Source organism: Gorilla gorilla, chromosome 6, assembly GCF_029281585.2.
Source record: "Gorilla gorilla gorilla isolate KB3781 chromosome 6, NHGRI_mGorGor1-v2.1_pri, whole genome shotgun sequence".
NCBI lineage: Eukaryota > Metazoa > Chordata > Mammalia > Primates > Hominidae > Gorilla > Gorilla gorilla.
Window position 1 is genome coordinate 96,418,709 of NC_073230.2, and position 15,313 is coordinate 96,434,021.

Here is a 15,313-nt window from a genome sequence, read left to right on the forward strand (position 1 = left end):
TCCAGATCATTTGGGACACTTATTTCATAGAAATGTACAATTTAAGTAGCTAATTCTTCCTTTTCTTCAAGTACTTGGTGATCAATGTGCAGCTCATGCTGGGAGGGCACCGCCATTATTCCCTGGACCCTGAAGAGTATGTTTTTGCTGTCCTGAACATCTACTTGGACATCATCGACCTTTTCATTTTTATTCTGCGTCTGATTGGACGGGGACGGTAGTCACGCAACCAAGGCTGGCTCGTGCGGAGAAGAGGAAGGAGGGGTGCTGTGGAGTGTTGCCGGGCTCAGGCATGCAGAAGTCACCACTTCAGAAGCTCTTTTATTTAAAAAAAATTTTAAGAATACTTATTTTTTTGTCAAATGAAACCAAGCATTGAGTAGATGATAGCTGTAGCTGTTATATTTTTAGTTCCATTGTCACGTAGCAAAACTTTCTGGGGACATTTCTAATTTTTATAGATTCAAAAGATGAGTATCATAATTACATACTTACAAACATTTGTATAATGCCCATTCCTTTGTTGGAGTTTTCTGAACACTATTTAAAGCTGTAAACAACATATCTCCAAGTGAATACAATTGACTACAGAAACCTACATTTAATTCTTTCTCTTCTCTTGATTTGGACATTCTGTGGGAATATTCTGGCATATGATATTTTTAAAGAGATAAACCAGAAGATAAATCAAATAATTCTGCCTTTCTCTTGGATTCCAGAGTTAGACTGGAGAGAATTATAGCATCCATCTGGTGGGGTATAGAGAGGTTTAATCAAGTTCACGTACATGAAAAGCTCAGGACAGAGCGTTAGCTACTATTGTCACCATCCCACCCATGTTTCTGGGCTTAACCTTAACTCAGAGACCACTTCCTCTGACTGTTGGATAAATTAGCCTCCTTTGGAGTCCCAAGATATTTTTAATTTAATTTTTATTTTTCATTGTGATAAAGTACACATAGCACAAAATTACCATCTTAGCCTTTTTTTTTTTTTTTTTTTTGAGATGGAGTCTCACTCTGTCGCCCAGACTGGAGTGCAATGGCACGATCTTGGTTCACTGCAGCCTCTGCCTCCCAGGTTTAAGCAATTCTCTTGCCTCAGCCTCCTGAGTAGCTGGGATTACAGGTGGGTGCCACCACACCTGGCTAATTTTTGTATTTTTAGTAGAGACGGGATTTCACCATGTTGGCCAGGCTGATCTCGAACTCCTGACCTCAAGTGATCGCCCACCTTGGCCTCCCAAAGTGCTGGGATTACAGGTGTGAGCCACTGTGCCTGGCCCATCTTAACCATTTTTAAGTGTACTGTTCAAGTAGTGTTAAGCGCAACCAATATCCATAACTTTTTTTTTTTGAGACAGGTTCTCACTCTGTCATCTAGGCTGGAGTGCAGTGGCACAATCATAGCTCACTGCCTCAATCTCCTGGGCTCAAGTGATCCTCCTGCCTCAGCCTCCCAAGTAGCTGGGACTATAGGCACACACCACCGTGCCAGGCTTTGTGTGTGTGTGTGTGTGTTTGTGTGTGTGTGTGTGTGTGTGTGCATGCATGCGTGCATATGTATGTGTGTGTGTTAGAGACAGGGTCTCACTATGTTACAGTGGGTAGCTAGTGTGGTATGAGCAGGGTGGGAGAGGGCCCCCCCACCTCACACACACCAGGAACATTGGGTGACCATGAGATGATGGTCAGGCCGTTGTTAACTGTCTCGCTACAGTAATAATTGGTCACAGCTGGCACCAGGGAAAGGCTGTCTTCTAATAGATAGAAAACACCTGAAACTGGTGATCAGCCGCTTCCCAATAAGGTCTTAGGAGTTGGGAGAAGGGATGCAAGAGCCTGCAATATGCCAATGCATAAAATCCCAAGTTAAAAGGTCAAATTGTACACTTGACTTTCAAGCCGTCTGCTTGGCCCTCTTTCAAGTATACTTTCTTTCCTTCCTGCTCTAAAGCTTTTTCATAAACTTTCACTCATGCTCTAAAACTTGCCTCGATCTCTCCTTCTCCCTTATGCTCCTCAGTCAAAGTTTTTCTTCTAAGGAGGCAAGAATTGAGGTTGCTGTAGACCTGTACGGATACTGATATGTTCTGCTGGTAACATATTTTGCAGACCTGTGACTTGGATAGTTGCCACTGCTAACAACTATGTTGCCCAGGCTAGACTTAAACTCCTGAACTCAAGCAATCCTCCTGCCTCGGCCTCCCAAAGTGCTGAGATTACAGGCATGAGCCACCACTCCCAGCCCAGAACTTTTTTCATCTCGCAAAACTGAAGCTCTATATCTATTAAACAACAAAAAGTTCCATAACGTTTTGAATTGAATTACTTATATAATATTTAATTATATTCCTGAAGGTTACAGGCTGAATAGATTTTTGTATCCCTCCTGGAGTTTCACACCTTGAGGGTGTAAGTTCTTTTATGAGAAAAAGTTTTACTCAGATGTGTAAAAGCTCACACTTTCAAATCTATCCAAAGAAACCTGTGTCTACATTCCCCCCTCACCTATTTCTTTTTTTTATTATTATTATACTTTAAGTTCTAGGGTACATGTGCACAATGTGCAGGTTTGTTACATATGTATGCATGTGCTGTGTTGGTTTGCTGCACCCATTAACTCGTCATTTACATTAGGTATTTCTCCTAATGCTATCCTTCCCCCATTCCCCCACTGCACGACAGGCCCCGGTGTGTGATATTCCCCACCCCGTGTCCAAATGTTCTCATTGTTCAATTCCCACCTATGAGTGAGAACATGTGGTGTTTTGTTTTCTGTCCTTGTGATAGTTTGCTCAGAATGATGGTTTCCAGCTTCATCCATGTTGCTAGAAAGGACATGGACTCATCCTTTTTTATGGCTGCATAGTATTCCATGGTGTATATGTGCCACATTTTCTTAATCCAGTCTATCATTGATGGGCATTTGGGTTGGTTCCAAGTCTTTGCTATTGTGAATAGTGCCGCAATAAACATACGTGTGCACGTGTCTTTATAGTAGCATGATTTATAATCCTTTGGGTATATACCCAGTAATGGGATTGCTGGGTCAAATGGTATTTCTAGTTCCAGGTTCTTTTGACCCAGTGATCCCATTACTGGGTATATACCCAAAGGATTATAATTCCTTGAGGAATCGCCACACTGTCTTCCACACTGGTTGAACTAGTTTACACTCCCACCAACAGTGTAAAAGTGTTCCTGTTTCTCCACATCCACTCCAATACCTGTTGTTTGCTGACTTTTTAATGATCACCATTCAAGTGGTGTGAGATGGTATCTCATTGCCGCCTCACCTATTTCTAATTCCAAGTCCTAGGCCAGCTAGTCTTTGGTGCTTGCCCTAGCAGGAAGAATATGTCATGGCTGCAGTATGAACAAAGACGCTAAGCTGGCGTGTTCCTGGTATGCTTAAGGTGGTCTGGGGAGAGAGACAGAAAGATTTATGTAGAGGAATAGTTGTGTCAGATGATGGAGGACCTAAAGTATCAGGTACAGGGTTTCAAGCTTTATCTTGTAGGTGTCAAGTTTTGATTGCAGTATCATGATGAAGGCACTGCTTTAGGGTAATTGGTCTGGTCATGGTGGGTGGTTTAGGGTGGAGAAGAGAGATACTGGAGAGAGAAAGGGCCCGTGCAAGGGGTGATGCAATAACCTAGGCTTAAGGCACTAAAGGACAGAACTAGGGTGATATATGGGGTAGAATGAACCAATCATATATGATCAAGATAATGGACAAAGGGGTTAGTGGGAGTTGAGATCTAATTGGATGGATCTGTATAGCATGGGGAAGTTGGGGATGTCCCAGGGTTTACTGTGGGTAATTGTCACTTATAAAATAAGGCCATCTTGGCTGGGCGCAGTGGCTCACACCTGTAATCCCAGCATTTTGGGAGGCCAAGGCGGGCGGATCCGCTGAGGTCAGGAGTTCAAGACTAGCCTGGCCAACATGGCGAAACCCCGTCTCTACTTAAAATACAAAAATTAGCCGGGCGTGGTGGTGAGCATCTGTAATCCCAGCTACTTGGGAGGATGAGGCATGAGGATCGCTTGAATCCAGGAGGCAGAGGTTGCAGTGAGCAGAGGTCGCGCCATTGCACTACAGCCTGGGTGACAAGAGTGAAACTCCATCTCAAAAGAAAAAAAAAAAAAGAAAAAAAAAGAGAAAGGCCATCTTAAGAAAGAAGGAAATGGCTTGGGGAGCTGTGAGACAAGGTGATAATGTAGGTTTAGATATTTTCCGTATATGGAAGAAGAGCAAATGCTAATTTGGCAGTTTTTTGGGCACTGGAGCTCAGAGCTAGAAAGAATTGGGGACCATCACAATTTGGTGAGAATTGAGGCTGTGAGAACAGATGAAACTGCCAGAAATGAGAGAAAAGGAAGGACAGCCCAATAGTCAAACTCTGGGAATGCCCATGACTAGATGAAAGAAAAAGGGCATTGGTCGCCAACATATGAGAATGATGAAAGCGTGATGTTATGGAGGCTATCAGAGACTTTCGGGACTATGTTAGTGAAGCTCAGCTACAACTGACGTAGGGCTATGGTGTCCCAGGTCCTTGAGAACACACGAGGTTGTTTCACTTAACCTACTCCAAAAGGTCAAGGCACAATAAAACCAGGAACAAGGCCAGTAGATTTGACAAGGACCAGATCACCGACTCTTAGGGGCAGGGAGGAGTGAATCTACACTTCAGTGAGGCAGGAACGGTTGTTGTGGAAGGAAAGGACAGCCCCTGCAAGAGGTCTGCCAGGTTTACCTAAAGTAAGAGGAGAAACAGCAGGGACTGGCAAAGGTTGTGCTTTTCCTGTTTTTTCACTTTCCAGGATAGGGGTAAATTTGGACATATTTGGAGGCAGAAGGAAGTGAAGGTATAAAAACCAGTGAGTAGGGACAGGAGTGAGGATGGCCTTAGTCAGGCCAAGGGCCCTTTTCTTCCAAAACTGAAGGGCAGGACCGGCCCATCACCTGTGGCAGTCTCTTTTGAGATGGAGGTAAGAAGACTGAATAGAGGAAGCAGGGAAAAGGGTTCTGCAGAGCCCGTGCTGGGGGGATTAGGGCTTAGAGAACACTGGAGGAGGTTTAATTGAGCTGCCCCGGGCTGTGCATGAGGGAGTCAGCCAGAGAAGACTGATAACTCCTTCTTCTGTTATCAAAAGTATTGGACATGGCAATTTAGTGGAATTTACAAATCTCAAGGAAGACATTTGAATGTAAGTACAGACACTATACGCAGTCCCAGACATCTGACTTTTTGATTGCCTATTGTTACGAATTTGCTCTGTCTCCATTACTTTCTGGTTATGGTAGCTCTCAGAAGGGGACTTTATTTCAGCAGAGTTTCATATTGTGTTTATAATCTCTTACTACTAACAAAGTCCTGGAAGATGGGCTTAACCTCTGCAATGTGAGCATGCAGAAGAAAAAGGGTCTTTAAACTCACTCAGCAGAAACTCCAGGAGGGCTCCCTAAAGCTCCTGGGTCTGGATATTTTAACAAACATTACTGTGTATACACCTACCAAAGTGAAGACACATAAAGTCACTCAGCAAAAACTCCAGGAGGGCCGCCTAAAGCTCCTGGGTCTGGATATTTTAACAAACATTACTGTGTATACACCTGCCAAAGTGAAGACACAGTGAATTAATTCCATACAAAAAAGTAAATTCAGCTGGGAAGCTTAAGGTTTTTCATATTCTCCTTGGCATCAAAACCTCCATGCACATAGTAATAGGGACACGTGACAGCCCCCTTGCTTTCTGAAGTTTTCCCTTTCCCAGTACGGCATCAGGCATTTTTGTTGTCTCAGCAATGTTCCTAACCACATGCAGCCTACTGTGTGAGCTTATTGTACATGCCATTACGTAGTGGTGATGACTTGATTAAAAGTCCTTACACTTCTATGACAATATTTTGACTTCTGCATTTAGTAAAGGCTCTGAGCAAAATACACCTCTTAGGGTCAGTCTATCCAATGAGTAGATTGATTTGTTCTCAATATTATAAGTTTTGTTTGAAAAGAGAGCCAATAATTTGAAAATCTGTCAGGAGTGGCCCAAAATCCAACAATGGGTAGCACATTTATAAGTCAACCCAAGATGAACATAAAAGGGTAATGACAGATTACTGGCCATGAAAAGAGAGAGGGGAATCCATTCTTCTGGCTTCTGGCTACACTTTCTATAATGCACACAAATGTAGGGACTACCTAGAATTTACTTTTAATTGTTATTTTCTATATTATTCCAAATGAGTATTCCCTTATCTAGCTCTAGGCATAGTTGGATGAGCACATCTATGTGTACACAACTGGACCTTGGTGAAACTACTCATGTTAAAGACTAGTGCAGTTAGCAATGTTCTTTTAAAAATCAGTATGCCACTTGGCACTTATAGGCTCAAATAACGTCAGTGGCTAAAATGTTGTGGAATATATTAGACATTACTGTCAAGAAGGAATGTTAGTAGTTTCTTACCAACATTGGTAGTACCTTAATCCAAAGATACTTGGATTAAGTATATTTGCTTAATCCAAGTTTCTGAAACAAATGAATTAGTTGTTCAACATATCTTCAATGGCTCCCAAGTTGTAGTAATATTGACAGCTCATAATGCATTAAGATAACATTTGATTTATTGAATTGTTGCTCTAAAGCAGGGGTCAGTAAACCATAACCTATTTGCCAACTTCGGCTTGCCATATGTTTTTTTTAAATTTTAAAATAATTCAGTAATTTAATAGAAATAATTCAATAATTCAAACAGGTTCATAGGAAGTTGCTATTATAGAGAGGCCCTGTGTATGCTTTACCCAGTTTCCTCCAATGAGTACCTTTCACATAATGTGCAATATCAAAACCAGGAAACTGACATTGGTAAATGTCTATGTATATTTCTATATGATTTTATCACATGTAGATTCACGTAGCCACCACTGATACAGACTATGCCATCATCACAAAGATGTCCCTTGTGTCACTCCTTCATAGTCACACACACACCTACCTGCCCCCCACCATCCCTAACCGCTGGCCAACACTAATTTGCTTCCAACTCTTATTATTTTGTCATTTCACTAATGTTATATAAGTGGAATAATATAGCATGTGATATTTTTCAGACTGCCTTCCTTTTTACTCAGCATAAGGCCCTTGAGATCCATCCAAGTGGTTGAATCAATAGTTTGTTCCTTTTTATTGCTGAGTAGGATTCCACTGCATAGATGTACCACTGTTAACCACCTACGAGAGGACATTTTGGTGGATTTCAGGTTTGGCTATTACAGATAGTTGCTATGAACAAATGTGTACAGGTTTTTGTGTGGAGATAAGTTTTCATTTCTCTGTGACAAATGCCCAGAAGTGCAAGTGTTGGGTCATATGATAAGTATATGCTTAAGTTTTTAAAGAAACTACCAAATTATTTTCCAGGATGGTTGTACCATTTTATATTCCCATCAGCAATGTATGAATATTCATTTCTCCACATCCTTACCAGCATTTGGTGTTGACACTAATATTTATGTTAGCCATTCTGATAGGTGTGTAGTGTCTTACTGTGATCTTAATTTGCATTTCCCAGATGGACAGTGATGTTGAACAAATTCCATGTGTTAGTTATTTATCTTCTTTGGTGAAATTTTTCATCTCTTTTGTCCATTTTATATTGGATTGTCTTTTTGCTGTTTAGTTTTGAGACTTCCTTATACATTCTATGAGTTGTCAGATATGTGGTTTGCAAATATTTTCTCCCAGGTTTGTCTTTTCATCTTATCAGATCTTTTGTAGAGCAAAAGTTTTACATTTTGATGAAGTCCAGTTTATCATTTTTTTCTTTTATGGATCATGCTTTTGGTGGCAAGTCTAAAAATTCTTTGCTTAGCCTAGATCTTAGAAGACTTTATGTTCTTTTCTAAAAGTTTCACATTTTACATTGAAATCTATGATCAACTTTAAGTTTTATATATAAAGTGTGAGTTTTAAGTAGAGGTTCTTAAGTTTTGCCTGCCTTATATCATACCAATTGTTCTGGTGCCATTTGTTGAAAATACTATCCTTTCTCCTTCTGCGCCTTTGTTAAAACCAGTTGACAGTATTAGTGTGAGGCTATTTCTGGTTCTCTGTCCTATTCTATTGATCTATGTGTTTATCCATTCACCAGTATTGCACTGTCTTGAAAAAGGGTAGCACGGTTCCTCTATTTTAGTTTTCTTTTTCAAAATTGTTTTAGCTACTCTAGCTCTTTTGCCTTTCCATATACATTTTAGAATTATCCATAGCTACAAAAAATATCACTGAGATTTGGCACAAATTGTTGCCCAGCAATTGAACTAAGTCCAGCCATTCTATCAGCTTGTGGCTGTGCTATGGGCAGTTAAGTTGGGCACAAAATTTCCCCCAAAGGCACAGCTATAATTTTTCAAGTAAAATTGAGATACTGCTAGGGCCAGGCTACTGCCCTCTCAAATCTATCATTTCTATGTGACCAGCAAGGCCTGCTGGAGACTTTCCATCTGGTTAATTCTCCAATTAAGAGTTGACCCACCCTAAAGTCAAGATGTCAGACCAGGAAGTCCCAAGGTTTCCATGGGTTAGGTATTCAGTTTCGAGAGCTGCACATTAATAGCTGCCTGTTTTTCAAAGTGGATGCTGTTTGGTGGTTGGGTCAGGTAGGTGGCCACACTGGGTTGGAAAAGGCCTGAGTGCTCTGAGTGCAATTAAGTCAGTCAGCAATTTCCCTTTCTCCTCCTGGGATTCTGTATTGTGTCTGAAGGACCACCAGGAGGGGTCAGAGACACATTGGGGAGCAATTTACACAGCCCATTATTACCTCTGTACATGTGGGAGCCCTTGAAAGGGAGAATCCCACTGACAATCATCAGACAGGTAAGTGTGGGCATACAACACATCAATTCCATTGTACATTTAGATTTAGAAGCCACTTTACATTGAACCACCCAAAAGGCCCCACCCACAAGACCCTATTAGCTTCCCTTCCTCACCACAGAACATGTTAAAAAGCCTTTTACACCACAGGAACACAGACCACAGACCAATGAATTGAAAATGTGTGCAAGTCAGGGGCTACATGCGGCAAATGAGTGCCCGGTCACATTACCCCTAACCAGGAGGGTTGCAAAAGAGGCTGTCTGTGGGGAACAAACTTAATTTTCAGCCTTTTTTCTCCTTTAGCCTCTTGTTTCAGGATCAGTGCCCCAACACTGACAACTACCTCTCCTGTGGCAGTGGTGAGCCCCTACAGCATCCAGAAAGAACTGGAGCCCCGGGCTTCTATTTTCTCCCATGCACACCACCACATTTTACCCCGAAGTCTTCGGCACCTTCTGTTACTCCTGCACCCAGCACCTTGCTCTCATTACTGGCTGAATCGGCTGTGGCCTGCTCTGCACTTTTAGGCATGGCATTGCCTTCACTTCGGCATTTGAACAGTGTTGCAACTGCTTGCAGCTCAATCAAATAACCTTCTGTTTTCAGTCTATCCAAGGCTCTCAATCGAAAAGCAAGGTTCTTATTGATAACACCATTTATTTTACATTGTAACAGGAGTTGCTGACTCCTTACCTTGAAAACATCCCTTCCTCTGCCTGCCTGCAGGAGTAACAAAACACCGTTTGCACTGTTTGTTTCAATCTCACCTCTTGTTGCTAAGCCTCTAAACATTGTTTCCTGTTCATGAATAGGTAGGACAGTGGGAACCCTTAATCTCCACCAACCCTCACCCTATATCCATCATTAGGGTTAGAGCATTCACTACCACATCTCAGGGAGTCTTACATTCCAGAACCTGGCCCATGGTTCCTTTTTCAGAATATCATGTCTTTGTCAGCATCCCATCCTTGTTGCCAAAACTCTCAGTTTCAGGATTTCACTTTACCCTACTGACAAACGAGTAAGTTAGCCTGTTACAATCTCAAGAATGCTGACAGAAGACATGAGACTCTTGAGTCAGAGGCAAAGGACTTTATCACTCATGGCACAGCACTCAGAATGAACCTCAGCATATTTGCATCAGTTCCCCTTGTCTCCAGTTTCACGGGGGCAATGCAAAGGGCCTGGATGGACAGCAAGCACACGGTGGGGTTCATGTTGTAGTTCAGCTGAACACTGGGTGTGAGGAATCCACTTCTTAAGCAGTTAAGCCTGCTCCTTGATCTCAAGTTACTAGTTACATAAATCCTGAGATGGCTCAGGCAAAATTGCCAACAGGGCCTTGCAGTCTTGGCACACCTAGTAGTAAGATAAGAGGCCTGACTGAATCCTCCAACAATTATCCTTTTTGTACTTTGGCTTTGTTCACTCTCATGTGTTTGTCTCAACCTGTTATGTACTGATGGCTCACACAGGCTAGGCACTTATGCAATAAATACTTAATGGGACAGCTGGCTAAGACATGAAGACAGCTTGATCAAGAATATTGTCAAATTGCAGTTTCAAAGAGTGAAGAAGAAAAATTCCTTCAGAAGTCTGGCCACCACTAAGTCTGTCAGCTACCTGTGAGTCCTAAGTGGAACTGAGGTCTAAAGGAAACTTCTGATTCATCTTTAAGAACTAAGTCTACTGCCAGTTCCTAAAGTACTGTCACATAATACAGTCTAGAAGGAGCCACTTCTATCTTTCTAGAAAGAAATCTTTCATTCTGGTGAGAAGGCTGTAACAACTGACAAGACAATATAATGTTGCCAAGGAGAAGACCCAGTAATTATGCCTGTAGCACAATGCTGAGATGAAACAACTTCTGGGCCAGGCACAGCAGCTCTCACCTGTAATCCCAGCACTTTGGGAGGCCCAGATGGGCGAATTTCTTAAGCCCAGGAGTTCAAGACTAGCCTGGGCAACATGGTGAAACCCCGTCTCTACAAAAAATACAAAAATTAGCTGAGCGTGGTGGCATGTGCCTGCAGTCCCAGCTACTTGGGAGGCTGAGGTAGGAAAATCACCTGAGCCCGGGAGGTTGAGGCTGCAGTGAGCTATGATCACATCACTGCACTTCAGCCTGGGCGACAGAGTAAGATCCTTTGTTTTTCTCAGAAGAAAAAACAAAGAAAACAAACAAAAAAAAACCTACTACTCAGTCCAAGAGCTGACTGCATGAAAAATTTTTTCCTTTGGAGTTATTTCAGCCTTAAAACACCCCCGAAGTTTGTATTATCACTTAATATTTAGATTCCAAGGTTTTACTCTTCAGAGATATACTATCACTGCTTTTAAATTATGATCAAACTTTAATAAATTCCAGATTTTAATTCATAACACGTAAATGATAAATATTTGAGGACTCAAAGGAGATAAAAAATGAGATCAGTGGCTGTAATGAACAACAATTAAGGAATAATTCAGCCTATGAACATTGGTAGTTAAGCTTCAGATCCACACAATGAAAGGCATAAATAAGATGACACCACTTTAAATGATTATCACCAGCAGACCCCATGAAGCACCAGCTGGGGCATGGTCAAATGTCATGGGTTATTTTGGTAACTCATAAGGGACACAATAATAAAGTGAAAGAGAAGCAGGCATTTTTATTCATATGGCATAAAATTTTTTTCTTTCCTAAGCAATTTCACAAAACATATCTTAAAGTTATTTTTCTATGTATTTCTATTAGAGTTCAAGAAAAAATAACATTTTTCTCCTGAAAGCTACAGTGATGTCGATAAAATGAGCACTGATGTCATAATGTTTTAACACATTGTCATGCAGTGTTTTCATATTTATAATTGGGATATAAAATGCTCAGTAAGTGGCTAGTGTAAAAATATTAGGCACTAATCAATTACATGTAAGAACCAAATTGATCCCATCACATTGGAGGGATTTAATTTGAAGAAAATCAGCTTTCTGACTTGGTTAAAACAAAGTCTACAATGTAATGAGACAAAATGGAAGTAGTTTAAGTAATAAATGTTTAATCAAAGAATTTTACATATTATTAACAGCATTCATTTGGCCAAACATCTACACGTTTGTAGAATCCTACTGTATATAAAGTGGGAATGTATCAAGTATAGACTATGAAAGTGCAAATAACAAGTCAAGGTTAGATTAACTTTTTTTTTTACATTATAAAATTAACTTGTTTACAAAATAGGCTTTGCCAAACTTCATTACTGAATTGTAAAGTCAATGACTGTGTTGTTTTTAAAATATGTACCAAGGAAATACAAATTGGATAATGATCATTTTTCATGCTCAGGAGAGAACAGCACAGAAATAAAGGATACTGCACAAGGTGCAAGGAAACCGGAACCCATTGTGTACACTGTCTTCACACAGAGCATTCTTTCTCACCTTAACTGCAGCTGTGCAAGATGCCTCAATGTGATGCAAAGACTCTATACTGGAAAAATTACAACTTGATCTAAAAACTTATTGGTGTTGATATTTTTAATCCAAAATAAATTTGTAAAAAAATCCTTTAATGGACTATTTCAGTTTAATATACAGTAATACACTGTAGATAAAGTTAATATTCCCCCCACTAATTTAATAGGGATTGATATCAATGTTTCTGATCACTGGAGAAATAAAAACTAATGTGGACCTTTGATATCCATGACATAGGAGGATTCCCACAGTTTATCCTAAGAGGATCTGGGGAATATTAAATATTCTAATACAGTGTCTTAGCAATATGAATTTTAAGTACAAGGATATTTCAAAAGCAGGGTTTGGAAAAAAAAAAGTAATCAAAACCCATAATCACATCTCTTGTGGATAACAATATTAATATAACTTTTTACCCAGCCCAGGACTTGCCTGTACAAACTCAGAACTGAAAGTTTGGTATCTGTAGACTTCTGGTAACAATCTGGCAAAACACTAAATGGAGTGTTGTACTTATCTATTTTGCTTATGTTATGCTAGTTTTGATAATATTTAAGTAAAACAGCCATTCCAACAGTTTACTCTAGTTTTAATTACACACTGTACCATTGTATCTTAATTACAACTAAGACCAGTATTTTCTTCACAGTAAGACACTGATAACTAGGAAGTTGATTTTTTTCAACACTAAACAGTAATCACACAGCAAATGAGTATTGCGCAGTAGAACAAACACATGTCAGCATTTGCTAGTTAGGCAAACAAACTGATTGAACATTTAGTTGTTATAGTTAGTGTAAAAGCAAGGCCATGGGTGGTTTTACGGAGGTCTTTGCAATTCATAGCATAGTTACTTCAGAAGAGACATTGAAATTTGAATTACTCACTTATTTAACTGGCAACTATCCATTTAGGTTAGGCAAAGGCACGGTAACATGTTGCGCAGGATGTTTTATTGAATTTCTTAATAATCGTGGGATCTACTATAACTCATGAAAACTCCACTTTTTTTCTATTTTATAAAACACGATTAAAAGTAATTGCACCCATCAGTAATTAGAATGCACTGTAAAATTGTGAAAACAAATAACTATGATTGCACTTCCAATAAAGTGTCTCTTAAAATACAGCACCGCTGTTGCTAATCAACTGTATTTTAATATTAAAATAAACTGTTTTTAACAGCAGCATTAGGTTTAGTTAACTTAAGCTACAGGCTACATTTATATAAATGCAGTCTCCATGGCAACAAAAACCCATTTAATTCTGGAATATCATTGCTACCAAGTGGCACCTTTTACTCCCGAGAACGCTGACACTGCCCTGGAGCACTCTAGGATGCTGCACACCTAAATGCCTTGTTAGTCAGCGCACAAGTCAGAGTTTGGCACAATTGGACTGTAAATAGACATGAAAGGAAACCTTTGATTCATGTGAAAATTAAAACTAATTACACTATGGTAGATGTGGTACTAAAGAGACTTCAATTCACATTGCTCAGACAAAAAGGAAGTAAGTTATGGAAGAGCACAAAGAGATTGAGGACATATATGTTATCGGATTTATCCAAAATAAATTTCTAGAATGAAGAAAACTTTTTTTTTTTTTTTTAAAGGAAAGCCACCCAAAGATTAGGGAGTAAGCCTTTAGTTCAAATGTTCAATTTAAGTATTGCCAAGCCTAGGCTAAATAGAGGACTGCATTTTCTTAGAGTGTGGAATACAACTTATTTATTTCATTTTTGTTTCTCTTTCTCTTGCTCTTCTTTTTGTCAGCAAACAGGGGAAAAGCTATTCAATTAAGTACAAAGGAAATTCCCTGTAAGGTTAAAATAAAAAATGAAGCTACCATTCAAGGGAACTTCTCTGTATTCAACCCTAATGTCAGTGGTTTATCACTGAGTTGGAATTAAGTGAATCAAAGTCTCTATCAAGCATACTCCACCTAGCATACCATCTGTACCTGTAATTCATTTAGAGCCCAGATGTGTGCAGTTCACACTAAATGTACTTGTTCAAGCCAGTCACTTGAGGTTTGAGGTGTTTGACTTGAAACATCTGAACCATCTCCTCTGTTGGCTGCCTCGTTACCACTGTCACCAGCTTGAGATGCTGCTTCCCCAGCCAGAATATTTTCTTCCAAAGGATTTTCTTCTATCTGGGTTCCTCTACCTTCACTGACACTGGCATCTTCAAACATTGAGTCTTCTGGCAGCACCAGTTCCACATCCTTCACGCCTTCTGACCCATCTTTGATACAGGGGAGCTGGGAATCTGCACTGATTTCTGTAGTTGCTGGAGGAATCAGGGCAATACTCTGAGGGTTCATGTCATGAAACCAAGCCATGATGTTGCCGAGAAGATTGTCATTGATGTTGGTGTCCTGGCCAGCTGAGTCAGGGTCACTAGATGAGGGACAGAAATCACTTCTTGTCTCACTGAGAGGGTGTGAGCTCAGGGTGTCAGTTGAAAATGGGTCACTCTCTGCTCCTAGTCTCATGAGGCTGTCACCAAGTTCCAAAAGCTCAGAGCTGCTCAATGCAGCCCGAGGGCTATCTGTATTTCTGGGGACAGAGTCCAGCCTGGAAGGTAAAGAAGTGCCTATCGCACCTAAGGATGCTTCATTACTGAGGAAGTCTCTAGTTTCTTCATCGAGGGCCAGCCCAGACTCTTGCAGTGATAACTGTATTGCAAGAAGTATATTGGGATCGTCTTCATCCAAGGAACTCAGAGCCTGAAGCAATAGAAAGCAAAACCACTTTAAAATTTGACTGAAGAAAAACTGATTTAACTCAATCAGGTTTACCATTCTTCCTTTACCAACAGATTATTAATTTTATTTATACAGAAAAATTATTTTATCTACTAAAATCTTGTATTTTTCTCCATGCCCATGCTAAAGGAAAAAAAAAACATACCTTAAAATAAATCTAAAATATAGGAATATCTTTTCCTGCAGCA

The 15,313-nt window shown here is 40.2% G+C and overlaps 2 protein-coding genes across 12 annotated transcripts in view; one reads left to right on the plus strand and one right to left on the minus strand.

Moving 5' to 3' along the window:
* Positions 1–12,442, plus strand: part of TMBIM7P (transmembrane BAX inhibitor motif containing 7) — a 36,525-nt gene extending 24,083 nt beyond the window's left edge. For 3 of the 9 annotated variants that reach the window (XM_019031208.3, XM_055346638.1, XM_019031209.3), the window contains one exon: positions 72–605. In XM_019031208.3, coding sequence (XP_018886753.2) covers positions 72–221 — 150 coding nt within the window. In that variant the 3' untranslated portion in view covers positions 222–605. Of the gene's footprint in view, positions 1–5; positions 606–12,222 lie in introns of those variants that run through there. The other 6 variants (XM_055346635.2, XM_019031211.3, XM_055346640.1 and 3 more) reach the window with 6 other exon arrangements.
* The window catches only part of ANKIB1 (ankyrin repeat and IBR domain containing 1), a 264,755-nt gene continuing 261,356 nt past the window's right edge, over positions 11,915–15,313 (minus strand). For all 3 annotated transcript variants that reach the window (XM_055346595.2, XM_004045734.5, XM_019031192.4), the window contains one exon: positions 11,915–15,086. In XM_055346595.2, the coding sequence (XP_055202570.1) occupies positions 14,349–15,086 (738 nt within the window). In that variant the 3' untranslated portion in view covers positions 11,915–14,348. The remainder of the gene's footprint in view (positions 15,087–15,313) is intronic.